The 23,637-nt window shown below is 43.4% G+C and overlaps 2 protein-coding genes and 1 pseudogene across 3 annotated transcripts; 1 reads left to right on the top strand and 2 right to left on the bottom strand.

Moving 5' to 3' along the window:
* Positions 1-3,275: 3,275 nt before the first annotated feature.
* On the bottom strand, positions 3,276-6,079 carry LOC125555713 (uncharacterized; annotated as a pseudogene). Its single transcript, XR_015603425.1, has 7 exons — positions 5,895-6,079; positions 5,612-5,758; positions 5,239-5,521; positions 4,308-4,424; positions 4,139-4,232; positions 3,986-4,045; positions 3,276-3,875 (listed from the first exon to the last, which is right to left on the bottom strand). The product of XR_015603425.1 is annotated as an uncharacterized LOC125555713 (transcript).
* Positions 6,080-10,235: 4,156 nt separating this feature from the next.
* Positions 10,236-16,421, bottom strand: LOC125555712 (uncharacterized). The gene is made up of 10 exons (XM_087522463.1): positions 16,187-16,421; positions 15,912-16,055; positions 15,653-15,807; positions 14,843-15,130; positions 14,582-14,712; positions 11,700-11,817; positions 11,533-11,625; positions 11,362-11,421; positions 11,156-11,245; positions 10,236-10,481 (listed from the first exon to the last, which is right to left on the bottom strand). Exons 1-9 carry the CDS (start codon positions 16,383-16,385, stop codon positions 11,156-11,158), a joined length of 1,278 nt encoding a protein of 425 aa, XP_087378589.1. The 5' UTR covers positions 16,386-16,421; the 3' UTR covers positions 10,236-10,481.
* Positions 16,422-18,919: 2,498 nt separating this feature from the next.
* On the top strand, positions 18,920-23,025 carry LOC147967410 (uncharacterized). Its single transcript, XM_087523117.1, has 4 exons — positions 18,920-19,905; positions 21,003-21,068; positions 21,113-21,483; positions 22,607-23,025. The coding sequence occupies exons 1-4, from the start codon at positions 18,920-18,922 to the stop codon at positions 23,023-23,025; spliced, it is 1,842 nt and encodes a 613-aa protein (XP_087379243.1).
* The last annotated feature ends 612 nt before the right edge of the window (positions 23,026-23,637 follow it).

The raw sequence follows: 23,637 nt of genomic DNA, 5'->3' as shown, positions 1-23,637 counted from the left end.
GGACTTAATCAATCCCGTATACAATTCCCTTTGTCTAGCGGTACGATACTTGCCCGAGATTCGATCGTCGGTATCCCGATACCTTGTTCAATCTCGTTACCGGCAAGTCTCTTTACTCGTTCCGTAACACATCATCCCGTGATCAACTCCTTGATCACATTGTGCACATTATGATGATGTCCTACCGAGTGGGCCCAGAGATACCTAAGGACCCTTTTCATCGAATCCGATCCGACTAAAGTGGGAGAGACAGACACCCGCCAGCCACCTTATGCAACTAGTGCATGTCAGTCGGTGGAACCGGTCTCACGTAAGCGTACGTGTAAGGTTGGTCCGGGCCGCTTCATCCCACAATGCCGCTGAATCAAGATTGGACTAGTAACGGTAAGCATATTGAACAAAATCAACGCCCACAACTACTTTGTGTTCTACTCGTGCACAGAATCTACGCAATAGACCTAGCTCTGATACCACTGTTGGGGAACGTAGCAGAAATTCAAAATTTTCCTACGTGTCACCAAGATCTATCTATGGAGAAACGAGCAACGAAGGGAAGGAGAGTGCATCTACATACCCTTGTAGATCACTAAGCGGAAGCGTTCAAGAGAACGGGGTTGAAGGAGTCGTACTCGTCGTGATCCAAATCACCGGAGATCCTAGTGCCGAACGGACGGCACCTCCGCGTTCAACACACGTACAGCCCGGTGACGTCTCCCATGCCTTGATCCAGCAAGGAGAGAGGGAGAGGTTGAGGAAGACTCCATCCAGCAGCAGCACGACGGCGTGGTGGTGGTGGAGGAGCGTGGCAATCCTGCAGGGCTTCGCCAAGCACCACGGGAGAGGAGAAGAACTTGGGAGAGGAGGAGGGCTGCGCCAGAACCTTGGTGCGGCTGCCCTCCCACCCCCCACATATATATAGGGGCAAGGGAGAGGGGGGCCGGCCCCCTCAGATCCCATCTGAGGAGGGGGCGGCGGCCAAGGGGGGTTGCCTTGCCCCCCAAGGAAAGGGGGCACCCCCCTTTAGGGTTCCCCCAAACCCTAGGCGCATGGGCCTTAGGGGGGAGGCGCCCAGCCCACTAAGGGGCTGGTCCCTCTCCACATACAGCCCATAGGGCCCTCCGTGGCAGGTGGACCCTCCCGGTGGACCCCCGAAACCCCTCCGGTGGTCCCGGTACAATACCGGCAACCCCCCGAATTATTTCGGTGACCGTATGATGACTTTCTATATATAAATCTTTACCTCCCGGTGGATCATCCGAGACTCCGAACAACATTCGGTAACCACATACAAACTTCCTTTATAACCCTAGCGTCACCGAACCTTAAGTGTGTAGACCCTACGGGTTCGGGAAGCATGCTGACATGACCGAGACGTTCTCCGGTCAATAACCAACAGCGAGATCTGGATACCCATGTTGGTTCCCACATGTTCCACGATGATCTCATGGGATGAACCACGATGTCAAGGACTTAATGAATCCCGTATACAATTCCCTTTGTCTAGCGGTACGATACTTGCCCGAGATTCAATCATCGGTATCCCGATACCTTGTTCAATCTCGTTACCGGCAAGTCTCTTTACTCGTTCCGTAACACATCATCCCATGATCAACTCCTTGATCACATTGTGCACATTATGATGATGTCCTACCGAGTGGGCCCAGAGATACCTCTCCGTCACACGGAGTGACAAATCCCAGTCTCAATTCGTGCCAACCCAACAGACACTTTCGGAGATACCCGTAGTGCACCTTTATAGCCACCCAGTTACGTTGTGACGTTTGGCACACCCAAAGTATTCCTACGGTATCCGGGAGTTGCACAATCTCATGATCTAAGGAAATGATACTTGACATTAGAAAAGCTTTAGCATACGAACTACACGATCTTGTGCTATGCTTAGGATTGGGTCTTGTCCATCACATCATTCTCCTAATGATGTGATCCCGTTATCAACGACATCCAATGTCCATGGTCAGGAAACATAACCATCTATTGATCAACGAGCTAGTCAACTAGAGGCTTACTAGGGACATGGTGTTGTCTATGTATCCACACATGTATCTGAGTTTCCTATCAATACAATTCTAGCATGGATAATAAACGATTATCATGAACAAGGAAATATAATAATAACCAATTTATTATTGCCTCTAGGGAATATTTCCAATATATGCAACCAGACATAAATTGATTGTTAATTTCTCAGGTTCAAGAGTATGGTGTTTGTTTTGAACATCTCAGTGTTTTGACACTACTTCTTTTGCACACAAACCTCAAAGCAAGTTGAATGAGCTAATCTAGGGTTTCCGCATTGCGGGTAGAGGAAGCGAGGGGTGCTGGTCATGTAGCTACATATCAACCACAGTTGTTTGGATATGGACATACTGTGCAGGACCGCAGATTCAGTTTGTTCTTTTTAGCTCGTTTTCCTTCTTCTCTTGGAGCTATCGCTTCAGTCTAATATACTTTCATCTCAATGATTCAATCGGCTGACATCATAAAGTCATGGAGGGAGTTGTTACTCCCTAGACTTTAATATGCTGGTAAACCCCTTTGCAAGCAAAAAAAACCAAAAGGTTCGATTGAAAACAACACCTTTGCGATTTGATCTATGATTTTGGTTCACAACACACTTTGTTCCACTTCCACAGGGTCATCTTGGTTACAACCAATTTCTCACGGAATTAGTCTCACTATTTATTTATTTTTAATGCCAAGGAAAAATACATGTTAATCTTGAAATATATGCATGAAACCATCCAATAAGAAATGTAGCAAAAAAAGGGACTAACTTCTTCAAGATATATATATTCACATCACAGTTCGCTACACACAGCTTCAAAACATAAATACAAACTTAGCTACAAAATATTCATTCTTTCAGCTAACATCACCGGTTTACAAAAAATGGAATCAGGACGAATCATTGCACGTACATCATCAGTTGTTATGGGCAAGTGGTAGGATAAAGAACTTGAGGACATAACATCAGAATTGTCCATGTACCAAAATCAACATCAAGGACCACTGCAAATTCCATGCCAAATGACTAGAAGTCAACACACAAATAGATAAGAGACCACAAGCTAGGATTGTGACGCATGGTTTAATAGCGGACAAGCTCGTATGTATGCCAGCTTACACTTGGAACTTAGAAATTTCATCTACTTGTAACAGCAAAAATATACATGCGTTTACAGTCAGATCACTATGGGAAAGAATTACCACAAACCAGCAACACAGTTAAAAATTAGTACTAGCTAGTGCTTTTTCAGAAAGTTCATTAGCCAAGATACTTGCTCCTCCTCGTGCTTACACGTATGTGCAGAGCCAAGATACTTGTCCTTGTTGACCACCAAATGGATAAGGTAATAAACAACGCTTCCTCATGCACTAATAGGGGTTTCAATAAGGTGTACAGAAAATCTCACAAGCACAGACATGCATCTCTTGTTTGAAAAAATCCTAAAACTCCCAAGTCTACATATGGAAGATGGATGCTTGGCTAAAAAAACATGGATGAAGATTGTTCTCCACAACTTGCTGCACACAACATATTTACGAAAACCATAAACTTAGCGTACTTTATGGTGTGTGGTATGATATTTTAAACATCACATTGGTGTCACATAAGAGTGTATCGCACAATGCACATAAACTTGCATACTTAGTGCTAGCACTATATCTGGATAATAATTATATCTACATAAAATGGAATATACATACTAGAGAATTGAAATAATAATCTGTAGATTGGGCTAGTTAAAAGAGGAGATGTGTACCTAGCTTGTAATAACTTCTCCAAGTTCTGATAATTTTAAAGTCAACTCTACGGTGCTTCGTTGTTTTTTGAGTGTGTGAAACACCCCAACCTATGGAGTTAGCAAAACATATCTCTTAGTGCTAGCATTGTGCTCATAATACGTCGGTACAAAGAAATGGATGGCAGGGATCAAGCAAACCACCGTTATGATATACTTACAGAAATATGAACTTCAGCACCTGGAGGTCCCTTGCATGTGCTCATCAGCGTATTTTCCAACTGATAATTGCAGATAAAAAACATTGCAGTCAAGACCATGAAGACACCAACTATCGCGCATGTAATTTCTTTTCAGCTCATTAATACACCCACCTCAATTGTGGTAGAAATACGTTTTCCATTGATAGATTCAATAAAATCACCTTTTTGGATTCCGAGTATCTCAGCATTAGATCCCTTTGACACCCAGGGTTCAATTGCCAAATAATTAACCACTACATGCATGAGAAATTGAGCACCTCCAGGAAGTCATTACCCTACCTCTTGAACAACAAGACCGTCATCAATGTTAAACATATGCCATAACATGTCAGCATGAGCAGGTTCTAGAAGTTCGATGGCCTTAAACGTCATTCCAAGTTGGGGCCAGGCGAAATGCCTACATCAAACCAGATAATCATTTAGAATATTTTAAGCAAGGTATACATGGGCAAGTAACATTTTCAAAATAAGCAAACATTGGTGGAATCGAGCTTCTATCTTAGCATGTCAAGAAAAAACAACAATAACCAATTATTTTGAGTCAAAAATAGAGTTCAGAAAGGTCCAACGGGGATGAATCATTCATAGTAGTTGACAAATGCATTTGAGTATCACAAAATAGTAGAGGGGATTAACTGAGTATTTCATTATGACTGAGAACAATTGAGTATCACAAAATATATTTGTTCATGAATATCTCATAGGTTTAACTTGAAACTCTCCTTGAAAAAAGATGGCTTCAGGAAATTGTCCATCAAAATAGAGAGAAAAGCCTAAAACATAGTTTTCCATTAAACTTTACCGTAGAACTTGGCCAAGGACATGCAAAGCAAAACCCTTCTTATAACTAGTTGTCATCATAATCCATTTTGTACTCTCAGCATCTCAGCGTGGTTCTATACATGTTTATTTTTGTCTAGGCCCCATCAAAGACCCAGTTCATGATTTCCTTATAAATGATTATTATTGTTAAATTATTTATTGCAGCCACTTTTTTAAACATATCTCTCTCTATATATATACATAAAATACGACAATGCTCACTTCTTTTTAGAATCTTTACATAACTTTATGGTCATTAAATTGCATAAAAATGATAAAATAGATATACTATGAGAAATAGTTTGACTCCTAACGATAACTAAAAAAGAAACAATAGGAGAGAACACATTTTCATTGTGTCCATCACAGAACTGAAAGGGAAACCGTACCGATATTTCCTCCATGAATCCAAACAATTGAGCAAAATGGAAGAAGGTATAAAAGACTCAAATCTCTCAGGGTCGTTGACCATTCCAACAACTTCTCCATCCAAGTCAATAACTGGACCCCCATTGTCATACTGTAACAATTCATACTCTTCACTGCCTGACCAGACGCTGACAGGAGCATCCTTTGTGCGAATCAGCCGCGCGGTTGTCAGAACAAGGCCGGTTCTGCTCTCCTCATCCCAATCAACCCAGAAGCCAGAGCACCGTCTTAGCGGCTCACCATCTGTGTGATTCAAGCACAATTAATATATACGTTAAGTTGCGTGCGGCGATGGATCAAAAAATCCGAAACATACAGAGGATTAGAACGTACCAAGAGAGGATGAGACCCCTAGAAGAAATTTGGCAGCCGAGAGCACGGCCTTTCTTCCAGATTGACGGACGGAAAAGAGCTCGTCGGTGTGAAACAAGGTGGGAGGTTTGAAGTAAGCGATGGTAGGAATTTGCACAGGGCGGGGAGCTACAGGCGGCAGCAACATAAACATATATCGGTCAGATGATTCAGATCACACATGAGCAGATGAAGACGGTCTGTACCATTATTTAGGAATTCGAATGAAAACTTGGATGGTGGCTACGGAATAGCGCAATCAGACCTGACTCTTTGTCGATCTCGTCTTGTGCAATCTTGGCAAAGACGAGGGCGTACGCAATCAGGCGACGGATCCCTCTTCGTCTTCTTCGCGTTGGTATCGCCTCGGCTGGTCGGATCGGCCGCCGTGGCCCTTTTGTTATTGGGCTTCTCCACGCCCGCGCTCAACATCTTCTTGCTCGCGCGCATCGCCGATCCTCTTGCAATCGCGCCGCCGAGGCTGCTAAAACATTGTGGCCTGTGTTGCTTTCGGACTGTACGCGGGGTTCTTGCGGTCTGTTCGCAGATTGACAGGTCATGGGCCTTTCTGAACTTTTTTTTTGTTTTTTTAATAAGGATAATTTTAGAAATAAAAGGCAAAAAAATGAAGAACAAAAACTAAACTAAACTAAAACTGAAACACTATGTACATTGGCTACCGCTAAATGGTGGTTTGGTTTCCTGTGTGTGAAAGCATAACTTGAAGCATAATGTGTTAAATAGGGATTGCCTTTTGCAATAACCCCTATTTGATGCTTAGCGTGTCAAATTGGCGGCCGATATCATAGAAGTCGTGACTGGGCCAACCCAATTGGCCATCGAGGTCGTAATGATTCATTCAATTCGAGCAATTACCGCTCAAAAAAATCGACTCGGGTAATTTTCTTCCTGGTTTTTCTAGTGGGGTTTTTCTTCTACTCTTTATTAGGTGGAATTTATTTGGTTTTGAGAAAAAATAATTTTTTCTTTAGTTTAAAAACCAGAATGTTTTGAAATTTGATAACAACTTTTGGTGAAAAATAAACATTACTAAAACCTTTTCTAATTTTTTTTGAAATATAAATATTCTTTGGGATTTGTGAACACTTTTATACAACTTTTGTGAACATTTCTTTGAAGTTCTGAACATTTAAAAAAGGTGAACATAATAAAAAAAATGGAAAAAATGGCAACATGTTTTAAATGTGAAAAGGTCTAAAAGAAAGAAAATGGAAAAAAAGGAAAAATAATAATAGGAAAGTGAAAAGGAGAAACAAATAAAAAATATAGAAAACAAAAACAAAAAAACTTGAGAAGAATGTTGTGGGTGCCCTGCGGCATCCCCGTCATCGGGTCGTTGTTGTGTTCATCAATGTCGCCAAGCTCGGCTAACATCTCCTCCAACTTGGGCAACAAGGCGTGGTTGGCAGTGACCTCACGTTCATCGGCCACGATTAAGTGATGGTGTGGTCTTCCGTCACCGTGTAGAGGTCCGTGAGGATGACGATGACGAAGTGGTCGCTGAAGGATCAACACACTGGAAGTGCCTCGTGGACATGAATACGTTCGCCGATTAGCAGCCAGAGCCATGAAATTTTGAATGAATAGGTGATTCCATAGTTCCCGGTGCCTCCAACCCCGTTTGCTCCAACAGCGATGCGAAGATCTGCTCGCCATGCCAAAATAACAAGTTTGTGGTGTGTAATAATTAGGGATGTATTATGCTAATGCTTTTCAGTGATTATAGTATTTGTTTGTGATCGACTTGTCTTTCTAGTTTGTGAACCCCCTTTGATTATTATTGATCCATCTTTCTTGCTGGTTCCTGATTTGGTGTGAACACAAAAAAAGAGGGAAACCATGGCTCGGATACAAACTAGAAAAATGAAAAAAGTGTAGTGTCGATCAAGTTGCAAGCAAAGCAAACATGCACAAACAGTTTATTACATCGCAATGAAGCAAATGGACACAAACACGAAGCACAAAATAAAACATGACATGAACTTAAACCTTGACACGAGAGCGCCTCCTCCTCTTGTTGCTGCTCACTACTAGCCTCCCAACTACTGGAACTGCAAGCCTCCTCCTCTTGTTGCCGCTCACTACTAGCCTCCCCACTCCTGGAACTGCAGGAGATGGGCTCAAATCTCATCAAAAGAGAGATATGTGAGAACTTGTTATCAAAAGGGGAGAAGATGTTGAAGCGGGAGAATGTGATGAACTACGAGATGTAGTAGTAAGAGCGGCCGACAAGGAGTACGATGTCCAAGGGGTTGTGGAACTGCGCAATGATGACCTGATCTGCCCCAAGCGACAACCTACACTTAGGTGGTTGGTTCTTGTACCCAGAGTAGAGGAAGTCCACTACTATCTACCATGGGTTCTTCCTCATCGAGAAAACCCACACGCACAGTGTGTCCTTGATAGAAATGCCAAGGTTTGATGGATAGAATTCACCTTAGTATATATGATGTGAGTGTTCCTTGGTGATGGAGCCAAGTCCATGGTGATAACCCTAGGGTGCTCCGCGCTATGCATCCTGCTCACAAAAGGTCGATGAGGTTTCCTTCTTCGCATGATGCGATGATGCGTGAAGTGGCTAGACTGGCGCCTGGCACTGGGTCCCACCGTGTTGCTCACGCATAGGCTACGGACGAGCAGCGTCATGTCAGACTCAACGAGGACTAGGGCCAGCAGTTGGAGTGGCGGCCGGGAAGTACAAGGAGAGAAACCCGATGAAGGTGAGTGATGTGCTGAATGCTGGGGGTGGAGGCGGTAGTTGGACGGATTCTCAAAGGGCATGTGCGACTGTCTTGGTAGACACGAGAGTCCGCGGGATTTATGGGCTGTTTGGATTGTGACTATGTTTGTCATATATGACCACATTATTTTTGCCATACTTGCTACACTTGCCTAACTTGAGTTGCTCAAATTGTTAGCCACACTTTGGCTTGCCTAAGGGAATCTTGCCACACTTTTTGTGTCTATGACATGTGGGGTTCACTTCTCATAAAAAAATTCTTGCCTTAGATGTGGCTAGAACCAAACACCCATCTAACTTAGTCAAACTTGCCTAAGCTGAGGTGTGGCAAAATGTGGCAAGATGTGGCTAGAAACCAAACAGCCCCTTACTGCATGCTGGGTTGCATGGTCGCCATGTCTTGTCCTGTCACAAGGGATGCTACGGTCAAATGCATCTTCTCTTCTCTGCGGTTGATGTGATAAGTGTGGTGGATCACTCGGAGGAGGAAGCGTGTCAAAGGAGATGGAAACAAGGCCTGACCTGCCGGCAACTCACCGAAATGTTGCACATGGGCGTGTGGCTATTGTATTCGCAAGCTTTAGTGGCACAACCATAATTTATTAAAATCTAGTGGATAGTGGCACAAACAAGATATTACTTGAAACATATTAATTGCAATATAAAAAATGCTAAAACGCAAATATGTACTTATAGTAAAAAAATAACATTTTTATTTTAGGTATCTCCTTTTCTCTTTTTAGAGATGTCTTTTCCTGTTTTTTTGACAATCAGATGTCTTTTCCTTCTAGTAGCAAAGTTTTTGGCGGATTTGTTTACTCTTCTCTTTTAGATGACTACTAGCACTGGAACGAGCCGAAGGCGCACTGCCGTCTTCTCCCCTCTCTAATCGGAGCCGGACAAACCTTGTTCTAATAGATAGTCGGGAAGTCGTCGTGCTAAGGAGTAAGGTCCCGTAGGACCAGTTCACCAGAACATCAAGTACCACCGATGAAGAGAAGTGTAGATCGAAAGGATCCAACCTGTAAACACACGAACACAGACGAACGAAAATATGATCCACATGGATTCACCGAAGACAAATGCCGACCGAATCCCATGAAATCCGCCAGAGACAAACCTCCACACGCCCTTCAACGATGCTAGAAACACCACCGGGACGGAGACTAGGCGGGGAGAACTTTATTTCATCTTTAGAGAGCCGCCGCCGCCTCGCTTCTCTGAGCCCTAACGTAAACACAAACACTAACAAACCTCAAAAGAGTATGAAAAAAGGGAGCCCTTCCACCGGCAAGGGCCGAGATCCTCCACTCCTCCATAGCCCTTTTCTAAGCCGAGCAGAGCCGGTTCACTTGCTGACCGAGCCACCAGGAGGGGTGCCGCACGAGCTTACGTCCGGCTTGGGTCGACTTGAGAAGATCGGTGAGCGGCAGCACGACATTGGCCAAACGGGGTGGGGGCTTGGCGAGGTATAGGGAGGCGGCACGGCTATCGGCCTGAGGAGAATAGCAGCGCATGATCAGGACGTCCTCTCGAGAGCCCAGTTCCACTCCAAAGTGGCAGCTTGGCTCAGTGGCCCAACCCAGCCCACAAGTGGCTCACGCCGACCAAAAACTCGGTCAGGCCGTCCAGCAGAAGCATGCCAAGGGAGGTGTCCTTCCTGAACTGTTGTTTGTGAACTTTTTTTTAGGGATTGTGTGTGAACTGGCTATATGTCTGAGTAACTTTTCCTTAACTGAGAAATGGCAAAGCTCATGAACTTGTGTAATAAAATAAATGTTGACATACTGACTTGATCATGAACAAAAGGGCATGTAAAATAGGTTAACTATTTGACACATGGAATACTCAAAAAAGAGGGGTTTCAGTATGGTGTACTGCATTTCTTTTAGCAGAACAGAGAATCTCACAACGGGCTGCTACTTTGGCACTGACTACAACTAAATATGTTATTTCTAATATATCCAGACTACTACTACAACATATGGTCACAGGTAAATATCCATCACAGGCACAGCTCTACAGAAACATCCCTTTTCTGGCATTTTCTCGCATCCCTCTTCTGGCAGCCTGTTCAAGAGTCTGTAGGACCTGTAACAAACAATAACACAACATGAGTCAAATAACCAAGCCTTCTTTTGCATGCAAAAAACCTCTCCCAAGGTGAATGAGAGAGGGAACATGCAAGCAATATTTAATCAAATTCTTTGCAAAATGTCACACAACTCAAAGTTAGCGCCCGTCGACAAACCTACAAGCCCCAACATGCATCTCTTGTTCCAAAAAATCTAAAACTTCCAAGTCTACAATGGAAGATGTGGATGCTTTGGTGAAGAAAACATGGATGAAGTCTTTCTCTACAACTTACTTGCTGCGCACCACCTATTTAACAAAACCATAAAGTTCCAAAATATCAGCATACTTTATGGTGTGCTATGATATCCACTGAAAAAAATAGCGCGCTATAGCGTCGCTAATAGCACGCTATAGCGTATTGAGAATTGCCTCGCTAAATATATCGGTGTACAATGTCTCGCTAATAGCATATTTTGAGGTCGCCACTATTTTGCTGTAGCGCGCTATTTTTTTCATTTGAGATCACATGGGTGTCATGTAAGAGTGTGACATAAGCTTACAGACTTAGTGCTAGCATTATATCTGGATAATAATTATCAGCAAAAAAATGGAATATACATACATGAGAATTGAAATAATAATATGGATAATAATCTGTAGATGGGTCTAGTTAAAAGAGGAGGGTGTACCTAGCTTGTAAGAACTTCTCCAAGTTCTGATAATTCTGCAGTCCACTGTACGGTGCTTCGTTGTTTTTTGAGTGTGTGAAACACCCCAACCTATGGAGTTAGGGGGAAAATCTCTTAGTGCTAGCACTTGCTAATGATACTTCGGTACAGAGGAATGGATGGCAGTGATCAAACAAACCGCCGTTATAATATATAAATGAACTTACAGAAATATGAACTTCAGCACCTGAAGGGCCCTTGCATGTGATCATCAACGTATTTTCCAACTGACAATTGCAGAGAAAAAGCATTGCAGTCAAGACCGTTAAGCTAACAACTATCACACAAATGTAATTTATTTCCAACTCATTAACCTAACAAATCTCTAATACACCCACCTCAATTGTGGTAGAAACAGGTTTTCCATTGATAGATTCAATAACATCACCTTTTTGGATTCCGAGTATCTCAGCATTAGATCCTTTCGACACCTAGGCTTCAATTGCCAAACAATTATACCATATACACATGGGAAAAGGAGCACCTTCCGGAAGCCATTACATACCTCTTGAACAATAAGACCATGATCAATGTTATACATACGCCATAACATGTCAACATGAGCAGGTTCTAGAAGCTTGATGGCTTGAAACATCATCCCAAGATGGGGCCGGGCGATGCACCTACACCAAATCAGACACCATTTTAACATATTTCGAGCAAGGTATAATGAAACCTTTCAAAATAAGCAATCTTTGGTGTTTCTATCTAACATGTTAAAAGAATCAACATACTTCGAGCAAGGTATACAGGAGTTGTAATTTTTTTCGAAATAAGCAAACCTTTGGTGGAACTCAACTTCTATTTAACATGTTAAAAAGCAACATATTTTGAGCAAGGTATACAGGAGTAAGTAACCCTTTCAAAATAAGTCATCTTTAGTGGAATCCAACTTCTATCTAAGGGCCACCAAATATTTTGATACAAATAAAGTTCAAAAAGGCCGAAAAGGGATGAATCATTCATTGTAGTTGAAAAATGCTCAAAGACGGGTTTTCATGACATTACGTAAAAGTAAAACATCATATTTCAACATAACCAGGAACAATTGAGTACCACAAAAGAGTATTTGAATATCTCCTAGGTTTCAGGAAATTGTCCGTCAAAATTGACAGAGAGAACCTAAAAGATAGTTTTCCATTTAACTTTACTCTACAATTTGGCTGAAGACATGCGAATCGGAATTATAATGCCTTATCAGTTCCTTATTATATCTAGTTGTCATCATGAACCATTTTGTAGTCTCAGCATGGTTCTACTTGTTTTATTTTCAGCTCTTGATTTGCTTATAAATAATTATTATTGCTAAATTGCTTATGTTAGCCACTTTTACAAACATATGACTGTGTGTATATACATAAAACACGAAAATGATACATTTTCTTTGAGAATCCTAACATAACTTATGGTCATTATATTGCACTGTTCAAAATATATATCTGCCAGTTAATCGGCATATCAGTCAGTTAAAAAGGATCTATTCACGCAATTAACTGGGTGGACCAATTTATCTGTCTAACAAGCAGATTAATCGGCTTGTCAGACCGAATTATTGGCTGGACTGATTAACTGCCTGGGTAATTTTGGCCCAAATTTAGCTCATTCCCTCCCTTTACCCACAGCCTCCCACGCATTAGGTTGGTCCGTGCTCTCTCCCGCTCATCGAGGAGCAGCCCCAGCGCATTAGGTTGGTCCGTGCTCTCTCCCACTCATGGAGGAGCAGCCCCCACGCCAAGCAGTCGTCGGCGCTGACCCTCCTCGAGCAGCTGCCTGCGTTACCGCAGCGGACACACCTCCACTCCTCCAGCTGCTTCGCCATATGCTCCTCCTGTCCTCTATCCATGGCTTCACCAGGCTGCAAGGTAAACTCCTCTCCTCTCTGATGTAATACTGCTGCTGTTCTGCTGCTGCAGTGTCGCTCTCCTATGTAGTATCTAGAATGCACTGGTGTGGTGCATTTGGCATTTGCGGCAATCTATGGCTGCTTCTACTGCAGCATGTGCTCCAATATTGCAAAGCAATTCAGATGCAGCCTAGGATATATATAGACATGACCCAGTTAACCTACCAATGAATTCAGTTAATAGGCTGATAAGCCAATTAATCCCTAACTCAACACCCAACCGTATGCTACCAGTTACCGATATCCTGAAGATTGTTAAATTGCATAAAAGTGAGCAAATAGATACTGCAAAAAATAGTGATCGTGGCTGCCCCGCCCGCACACAGAAAATCGTGGGCCGTTTTCCTTTCCTTTCTTTCCGTCAAACAGAAAATATAAATAACTAGACAAACGAGGTTCGATCCGTTAATTACGTCGTCATCCCACGACTGACTCCATGTAAAACTTGATCCTCTAATTACGGCAGTCACGTACGCACAAAATCGTGGGCTCATGCATCCATTAAATTGCTTGCATGTAACGGAAAATCTGCGAAAGAATAAACATGCGCGCCTCGGCCGGCGCCACCGCGTCCTGTTGTTCCCATGTGTGAACCGTCGCCGTTCTCGATCACGCAGTTGTCTCCATCGTGTCTAGAAGCTCACCGGAGTCGTCTCTTCACGCCGCCGTAGTCACGACCTCGCCGCCGCGGCCGGTCCTGTCGGTCCGGCCCGAGCTTTACCTCTGCCGGTCCGGTCCAGGAAAAGAGGACCGCTGTGCTGCTCGGTCCGGTCCGCCGGCGGCCGGTCCAAACGGCGGCTCGGTCAGGGACCGGACCGGTCCGGACCGTGTCCACCCTGAATAGTATCTAAAATGCACTTGTGTGGTGCATTTGGCATTTGCGGCAATCTATGGCTGCTTTTACTGCAGCATGTGCTCCAATCTGTCTTTTGATTTTCGGTTTGAGCTTTTTTTCGCCCTAGGCCGAGATGGCCGGATTTCGGCCATTTTCAAAAATTTCGGCTGAAATTTGACCAAATTTTGACTGCAATTTGACTTAAATTTGACCAAAAGTTGCCAAATTTAAGTAATTTCGGCCTAAATATACTTTTCGCCCCAGGCCGAGATGGCCGAAATTCGGCCGAAATCCACTTTTTTCGGCCGAAAATCAAAACACAGGCTCCAATATTGAAAATCAATTCAGATGCAGCCTAGGATATATATAGACATGGCCCTAGTTAACCTACCAATGAATTCAGTTAATAGGCTGATAAGCCAATTAATCCCTACTCAACACCCAACCATATGCTACCAGTTACCGATATCCTGAACATTGTTAAATTGCATAAAAGTGAGCAAATAGATACTACAAAAAATAGTTTGACTTCTAGCAATAAGTAAGAAGAAAACAACAATAAGTAAGAAGAAAACAATAGGAGGGAACACATTAGCTTAGCATCACCAATCATATAGATACTATCTCAGAGGTGAGAGGAAAAACGCACCGATATTTCTTCCATGAATCCAAACAGTTGAGCAAAATGGAAGAAGGTATAAAAGACCCAAATCTCTTAGGGACGTTGACCATTCCGACAACGTTTTCATTCAAGTCAATGACTAGGCCCCCATTGTCATACTACAACAATTCACATTGACAAAACATGAGAGTTTACAGTAACAAGAAAAATGTTATAAAACAAATGACATAGAAAAACTAATAGTTGTAACAAATGTATATAATACTATCTCATGATAGGATATATTACCTCATTATCATCACCATGCTCGTCTGGATAACGGAAATACACATTGTGGTACCGCCGATACATGTTTGGATTCTTATATTCTGCCCTAGCATATGTTATCCTTAGATTTAAGGAATCGTCTCTTCCGAGCCGAAAAACATCTTGAGCAAATTTTACATCTTCTTCACAAAAAGATGGTAACTTGATTGGTTGATCCACCTCAACATTCAAGAAAGTGATACCGTAATGGGGCTGATAGTAGACCAGATCGCCCTTTGCACTGGTGCCATTTAGCAAATGAACAGTGACCTGAGAAGAAAGTTCCGGAACAGATTGTATTAGAGATTTGAACAGATGATGTTTCCATTTTGTTATTAACTAGAGAAGGCCAAGAGCACAAAAAGTGTGTCCTTTGCACTGGTCCCGTCTACCAAATGAACAGTTCTAAAAACAAAGTTCCGGAACAGATTGTACTAGAGATTTGAACAATGCTTAATTAGTAAGAAAATCACATATGATGTTTCCATTTTGTTATTAAATCGAAAGGCCAATATATATAGCACAAAAAAAACATGTCCTTGCATTGGTGTAATCTAACAAATGAACATTGACCTAAAAAAGGCTGCGGGGCAGATTATATAAGATTTTTGAACAATGCTTAGTAAGCAAACACATGTGCCGTTTCCATTTTGTTATTATTAGGAAAGGCGAATAGTAGCACACACAAGAAAAACAAGAGAATTGCAACTAGTAATTTATTTGGGGGTGGAAGCGGCTGGGCTGGAAAAGAATGATAGATGTTTTTTAGAAGAAACACTACATTTAACTCACATCAGCACGAGGAGCATACTCTTCGCCACCTGACCAGCCGCTGTCAGGAGAATCCTTTGTGCGAATCAGACACGCAGTTGTCAAAACAAGGCCGGCTTTCTTCTCCTCATCCCAATCAACCAAGAAGCCGGAGCAGCGTCTCAGCGGTTCACCATCTGCGTGATTCAAACACGATCGATACATACATTTTTAAGTTGCGCGACGGGCAATGGATCAATCAATCCAAACCAGAGAGGCTGCATATACACATCCTACATACCAAGAGAGGATGAAACCCCTAGGAGAAATCTGGCAGCAGAGAGCGCGGCCTCGCTTGAATCACGGACGGCGAAGACCTCGGCGGTGTGAAACCGGGTCGGGGGTTTGAAGTAATCGAGCGTAGGGATTTTCACAGGCGGTGGAGCTATATATATATTGATCGAGAGTAATAATTAATTAATTAAACAGTTGCGTTTACATCTTGAGTAAATAAACTGACTGATGAAAAAAATCGAGAGTGAACTGATGACTGATGAAAAAATGGACGAGACGGACCTGATTTCTGGTCGCGTTCCATCCTGGCCAAGTCGGCATCGCTGAGAATCCACGCGTCTGGATCAGGCAACGATGCCTCGTCTCTCCGCACACTCACCTTCTTCTTCTTCTCCGGCAAGGCCAAGGGATCGTCTCGGCTGGTCGGATCGGCCGTCATGGTTCTTCTGTTGTTGGATCTCTCCCCACCCGCGGCACTCATCCTCTTTCTTGGATGGCCACGATCGAGAAACCAACCGATCCTGCCGCCGCCGCCGCCTTCTTCTTCTCTCCAACAGTCCACCGACCGACTCCAACTGATCCGAACGACTGTGGTCATGGTGGCAGATCCTCCAATGGCGCCGCCGGTTTTTTTTTTTTTTTGAGACCACCCTCCTCTGTTCTGGGTTTGGCCCATTTATTGTTTTTCTCTCTTTTGCTCGCAGCCTGCACGCGACGTCGCGAGCCGCTGGTGCAACCCGGTTTTGGCAAGCTTCTCCCCGTCCGGTTTTCCTTCCGTTTTTTTCCTTTTTTCTGATTAACTTTCATTTTCGTTTTACTTTCTCATTTTATTATCAGCATTTTATAAACGTGGACTTTTTTTCAAATCTGTGAGCTTTTTCAAATGCGCGAACGTTTTATTTCAGATTATAATTTTCTTGAAATTAATGAAGTTTTTCAATTTAATAAAAAAATTCCATATTCGTGAACTTTTTTCAAATCTTTAAATAAAAAAATTCGTGAACTTTTTAAAAATTCGTGGTTTTTTAAAAAATTCATCAACTTTTTTCAAATTTGTAAACTTTTCCAAATTTAAAATAAAAAATCTATGAACTTTTTGAAAATTCATGCACTTTTTCCACACCAGGGATAGTTCGGAGACAAGGGGAATGTATCCGGTGCACCCGCACTTGTGGTGCTACCGGCGCACCGGATGTCATAGAATATTTTCAAAAAATCTAGCACGTTAATGTAACATCAATGTATGATGTCACAAAAAGTTGAAATATTTTTTCAGATATAAAAATAACAAATTTGACATCAATGTGATAATGGGCCAAATCTAGAGCCCAAGTTATGTTACATACTATTCAGTGTTGAATTTGTCATTTTTGTTTTTTCGAGTTATGTTTTGCACTTTGACTTGAAATTTTGTGACAATCCACATTGATGTTGTATGAATGTGCTAAACAAAATTCAGAAATTTTTGAACATCTTAAATGCACAATATGACTTCAGTGCACCGGTAGCACCACAAGCTTCGGTGCACCAGATATTCCCCCCGAAGACAAGCCACCACACACATTACAACCACAACACAAAGGGGCCTACCCTGAACTGACAAATGCCAACGAGGCTTCCCTTATCTATGCACCATCCACCCATTAATGTCTGCCTACAAGAGGTCAGCGAGTAAGTGGCGGGAGTGGCTCGATCTTGAGAAAGACATCGGAGGCACCAACAATGGCGTACATACCGCCCCCTGAAGATCAATCTGGGATAGAACGAGCATCGAAGGAACGCAACACATAACCTCCAAGCCGTGTCTCCGTACAAGATGCTCCCTATAGAGGGACGGCATCGAGAACACCGTTATCGCCGATTCAGAACCGGGCCTAGAATTTTGCCCAAAGTCAACAACCAAGCACAATTTTAAGGATGAGATGCCGACGCACCTCAGCAACGCCTCCAAGAAGGGGAACAATACCAATGGGCGTCGTCGCCATCTCCCAAAACTATGGCCATAGCCGCATGACCCAGGTCTAGCCCATGTCGTCACCTCCCAGCATACCCAGGCTACGGTCTCTTCAGAAGAAAAAAAACTAGCCATGACCACGGGGTTGAATAAGAACATCTACAGCCTGTTCCTTAAAAAAACATCTATAGACATCGCAAATCCAGCCCCTAAACGTCCGTTGATACGCCCGCGGACGGCTTCAGACGACCCTCATACGGCATATCGGGCAAAGTGCATAATTCATACCTTAGCTATTTTGTTTTTCAATGTGGGATCACATGGAGGGCAAAAGTGCAGTCCGAAAATAGCCGAAACATACTACGGTGACATCCGGGCCGGCAACAACGTTCGTAGCGGCAAGAGTGGAGAGTAGGAGTGTTCTGGCGGTGCTAAGGGCTTAGTACTACGGCGGAGCTAGGGTCGGGCCGACGCGGACGAGGGAGAAGAGAGGAGAGCAAAATGTCTGGCCCGACAAGTCGGGGCCGGAGGATTTTGATGCAGTTTGCGGAGGGTCCTACCTATCGAGTCCAACATGACGGATGCGTCGCGATTATGTGTATTTATATCCGTCCTATATTTCGGCTGGACAGAGAATGTTGATCACTTAAATCGTTCAAGGCCGATCAATATGAGGAACATGGTAGCTGAATCGTTTTTCTCTCTGTTGCGAGGCGAACACCAGGCGACTAGGGTTTGCTGGCCCGCTGCCGGCCGCCTCCTTGGCGGCGGCGCGGCTGCCGGCGACTGTTGTCCCAGGACGGCGCCGTTCGACGCCGTGGCTGGTTTCTCTCTCTACTGCGAGATTTTGGTCGTATTTGCACCAGGTCTCCCGTAGTAGATGTGTTTTTTCTGCTCCATCATCTTGATCGAAGGAGCATATGCTGTGCAAGAGCCTGTGATTCAACAAGGACAAGTTGAGTTCCAATCAATCTCATACTATGCGTTGAAGTTGTGAGGGGCTGTGGTTATCTTTGTTGCTGTAGGTTTTTGTGTAAGGATTGATCGTGCGGGAAGAAGCAATGAAGGTTTTGAGTTGGAATTGTAACGGACTGGGGAATGCCCCGGCGGTTCGTGCTTTGTTGGACGTCCAGCGAGGATGCAACCCAGATGTGATGTTTTTGTCGGAGACACACTTAGACAACTATCCGGCTGAGTGCTTGAGAAGGCGATTAAAGATGGATCGAAAGTTAGTATGTGCTGGGGATGGAAGGAAAGGTGGCTTGTTGTTATTGTGGAAGAAAGAAATTAAGGTTCATAGGTTGGAGCTTGACCCCATGTTCATAGACGTGAGAGTGGAGGATGAGAATAACAATGAATGGAGACTCACCGGTATGTATGGTGAGTTCCGATGGGAACACAAGTACAAGACTTGGGATAGAATGTGGCGGTTGCATCAGAACACTAATCTACCATGGCTCCTGGTGGGAGATTTGAATGAGATACAATTCCTTAATGAGAAAGATGGGGGCAACCCTCGACCGCAGCAATACATGCATGCGTTTCAGTCTGCTATTGATGACTGCGAACTCAGGGACATGGGGTTTGTAGGAGATCGGTTCACGTGGCAGCGAGGCCGGATTAGAGAGAAACTAGATCGTGGGCTGATAAATGATGCATGGTCGATGCTATATCCACATGCAGTTTTGCAGAACTTGAATTATAACCACTCCGACCATAGACCCTTATGTGTGGATACGGAGTATTATACCCAGATAGGAGACAATGGCGGACACACTAAACGGTTTGAGGCACGTTGGTTAAGAGAACAATCTTTCTCGGATGTGGTACAGGAGGCGTGGGTCTCGGCGGGTGCTGCCCCGGGTTTAACCACCGTCCATGAGAAATTAAAGCGCATGCATAATATATTTCATGATTGGGATCAAAGGGTGCTCAAGAAGCCTAAGAAAAGGCTACAGAAGGCACAGAAAGAGCTTGAGCAAATTATGACTGGACCCATCAATGATGAAAGTGAAGAGAAGAGGAAAGAGTTGTCGGAACTGATTGAGTATTTGCTGGAACTTGAGGAAATTTATTATATGCAGCGCTCCCGAGCGGGGTGGCTAAAAAATGGAGACCGTAATACGGGATTTTTCCAAGCCTATGCTTCTGCGAGGAGAAAGAGGAATTTTATTAAAAAACTGAAAGATGGAGATGGTAATGTGATAGAAGGTACGGCTGCTCTTAACCCACATGTACAGAGTTATTTTCATAGCTTATTTACTTCAGAGGTGCAACATGTGGATCCTTCTATTACAAATAAAGTCCAAACTAAGGTGACTGAACAAATGAATGATATGCTTTTGGCCCCCTATACCCACGAGGATGTGCGGAAGGCGGTTTTCAGTATAGGTGATCTTAAAGCACCTGGGCCTGATGGGCTTCATGCCATTTTCTTCAAAAAGTTTTGGCATATTTTGGGTGATGAGATTTCTCAAGAGGTTTTGTTTGCAATAAATTCAAGGCAAATTCCAGCATAATGGAATGATACGTCCATAGTTCTAATACCCAAAGTGGATTCACCCGAATTAATCACACAGTACAGACCTATCAGTCTTTGTAATGTCTTATATAAGATAATATCAAAGATGCTCGCTGCTAGGTTGAAAGGAATTTTGCCTGATATTATTTCTCCTACTCAGAGTGCTTTTGTTCCTGGACGGTTAATTACTGATAATGTCCTTATTTCCTATGAGTGTATCCATAAAATAAAAAACACAAGAGCAGGGCGAACAGGTCTGTGTGCAGTGAAACTGGACATGCACAAGGCTTATGACCGTGTTGAGTGGATTTTCTTAAGAAGCATGATGGAAAAGCTAGGGTTCCACGCCCTATGGATTGATATGATTATGGCTTGTGTATCCTCTGTTAGATACAAAGTAAGATTTAATTCTCAAGAAACAAATATGTTCACCCCTACTAGGGGGATTCGACAAGGGGATCCCCTCTCCCCATACTTGTTCCTTCTTTGTGCAGAAGGGATGTCTAGTATGTTGCAGTATGAAGAAGAAGTTGGTGGCATGGATGGAATTAGAGTGTGCAGAAATGCACCGTCAGTATCACACCTTTTATTTGCTGATGATTCTCTAATTCTCATGAGAGCAGATGTGTTAAATGCAACTTTCTTACAGCAAGTACTGGATACCTATATGTGCAAGTTCAGGACAAATGGTGAGTCTGGCTAAATCAAGTATATTTTTCAGTCCTAATACCAGTGTCGTCTCTAAACCAGAAATTAGTCAAATTCTTCATATTGATACAGAAGCATTGTCAGATAAGTATCTTGGGCTTCCAGCTATAGTTGGTGCAGATAAGAGTGATTGTTTCAGACACTTCATTGATAGAATCAAAACAAGGTTGATAGGATGGATGGAAAAACAACTTTCTATTGGGGGCAAAGAGATTCTCTTAAAGGCTGTAGCGCAGGCTATCCCAGTTTTTGCCATGTCTGTCTTCAGTCTTCCCAAGGGGATTTGTAAAGAAATTACAAACAGTATTGCTCAGTTCTGGTGGGGGGATGATGAGGAGCATAAAAGAATGCATTGGATGTCATGGTGGAAATTGTGCGTCCCAAAGAGTGAAGGAGGTATGGGCTTTCGCGACCTATATTCGTTTAATTTAGCTATGTTGGCAAAACAATGTTGGAGACTCATCACTGTCCCAGATTCCTTGGTAGCAAAAGTGTTGAAGGCCAAATATTACCCCAATGGAAGTATACTAAGTGCTACCCCAAAAAATGGGTCATCCTTCACATGGCAAAGTATACTGAAGGGTCTTGATACATTCAAAAGAGGATATTTGGAGAATTGGTACGGGTGAAGAGGTAAACATTTGGAAGGACCCTTGGGTCCCTTCGAGTTCTGACATGAAAGTGATCACACCGAGAGGCCAATCAATTCTTACTAAGGTCTGCGAGCTAATTGATCCAGTGACCGGGACATGGGATGATACGCTTCTAGAAAGCATTTTTTATCCAGTGGACGTGAGAAGGATACTTCAAATCCCTGTTCACTTCCAAGCTTTTGATGATTTTGTAGCATGGCAACCAAACAGAACAGGCATCTTCTCTGTTAAAACAGCCTATCATTTGCAATGGATGCATACTTATAGGTCCCATGCAAATATGATGGAAAGACCATGTGGATCCACACCTTTGGCAGTATGGAGTAATCTTTGGAAATTATCTGTTCCACGTAAAGTTCAAATTTTCTGTTGGAGAGTGTTACGAGGGATCGTCCCGCTAAGAGCCATCCTAACTAATAGGCACGTTGGCTCCAACGGCGCCTGTCCTATCTGCCACCAGGGCGCGGAGGACATCCGACATCTCTTGTTCCAGTGCGTGCATGCGAGGTACCTGTGGACCAGACTTGGTATGATGGATCTCATTGACCATTCACTGTTGGTGGATAGATCCGGTTCAGTTATTTTTGAGCATTTACTTTCACTGCCGGAGATCCATTTACTTATACACCCAAGTATAAATTTTAAAGAAGCTCTTGCAGTGGGAGGCTGGTATCTTTGGTGGATTCGGAGGCAAGTAACACATAATGAACCGGTGCCACCTTCATGGAGATGGTCGATCTCGGTTCTTTCTATAGCAAAAAACTTCCAGACCGCTACAGCAAGATCACATGATATGCCTGAAACAAAATGGTGCAAGCCAGACCCAAGATATACAAAATTAAACGTTGATGCAGCTTTCTTTGCAGATGAAGGAAGTGGTGCGACAGCTGCTGTCCTCAGAGATGATAGGGGTAAGTTTATCGCCGCGCAATGTAAGTTCATTCCAGTTGTAGCTGATGCAATTACCACGGAAGCGACGGCTATGAGAGACGGCTTGGCATTTGCCAACTCTCTTGGTTTCAATCGGATTGAAGCGGAATCAGATTCACTTCAAGTAATTAATTTTTGTTTTGGTCATACAAAATGGTGGGATGAAGCTGCAGCACTATTTGCAGAATGTGTGGACATAAGTACTGCAATTGGGGAGGTCTTTTTTAAACATTGTATTCGTTCATGTAATCAAGCGGCTCATGTGCTAGCTAACTATAGCTTTTGTAATAAGTCTACTCTTACTTGGTTGGACGAGCCTCCTGACTTCAATGTCAGCATGCTCGAGACTATGTAAACGTTTTCATGATTTAATAAAGCTAGCCATGATGGCCTTTCTTCAAAAAAAATATGAGGAACATGGTCGGGTTTTTTTTTTAACCGGCCTGCAACGAGCCGTCCAGCCGAGCGTAGGGATTGTTGGTTTGGTTTGGGAGCCCGCCTCTAATACTGGACGAAAAAAATCCCTCCCCGAGAGTAAAAAAAACTGGACGAATAAATCCCCAGCGGCGACGGCGGCGGCGGCGCGGCTGCGTTTATAAAAGTTCCAGTTCGCGGCGATCCGGGAAAGAAGACGAGTGCGCGGGTCCATGGCGGCTTATGGAAGCACACGAGACGGTCCCTTGGAGAAGAAGAGGAAGAAGGTGGTTGTGTGGAGCGAAGAGGAAGATGTCTCGACGCCTGATCCGTTCGCGTGGGTTTATCCTGGCTCCTACTACTTGGCGGCCAAGAAGATGGAACAGGCCAGACGCGATGAAGAATCAGGTCCGTCTCATCGATCTTCTTCATCAGTTTATTTATCACAGTAACTAATTACTCTCGATCCATATTTATCGTTATTTACTTATGCTCCTGCCGCCTGCCTGTAGCTCCCCGCCCTGTGAACATCCCCACGCTCGATGACTTCAAA

Source organism: Triticum urartu, chromosome 5A (assembly GCF_056163025.1).
Source record: "Triticum urartu cultivar PI428250 chromosome 5A, HENAU_Tu73, whole genome shotgun sequence".
Classification (NCBI taxonomy): Eukaryota; Viridiplantae; Streptophyta; class Magnoliopsida; order Poales; family Poaceae; genus Triticum; species Triticum urartu.
Note: the sequence above shows the minus strand (reverse complement) of the source record. Positions and strands in the feature narration are given on the sequence as shown.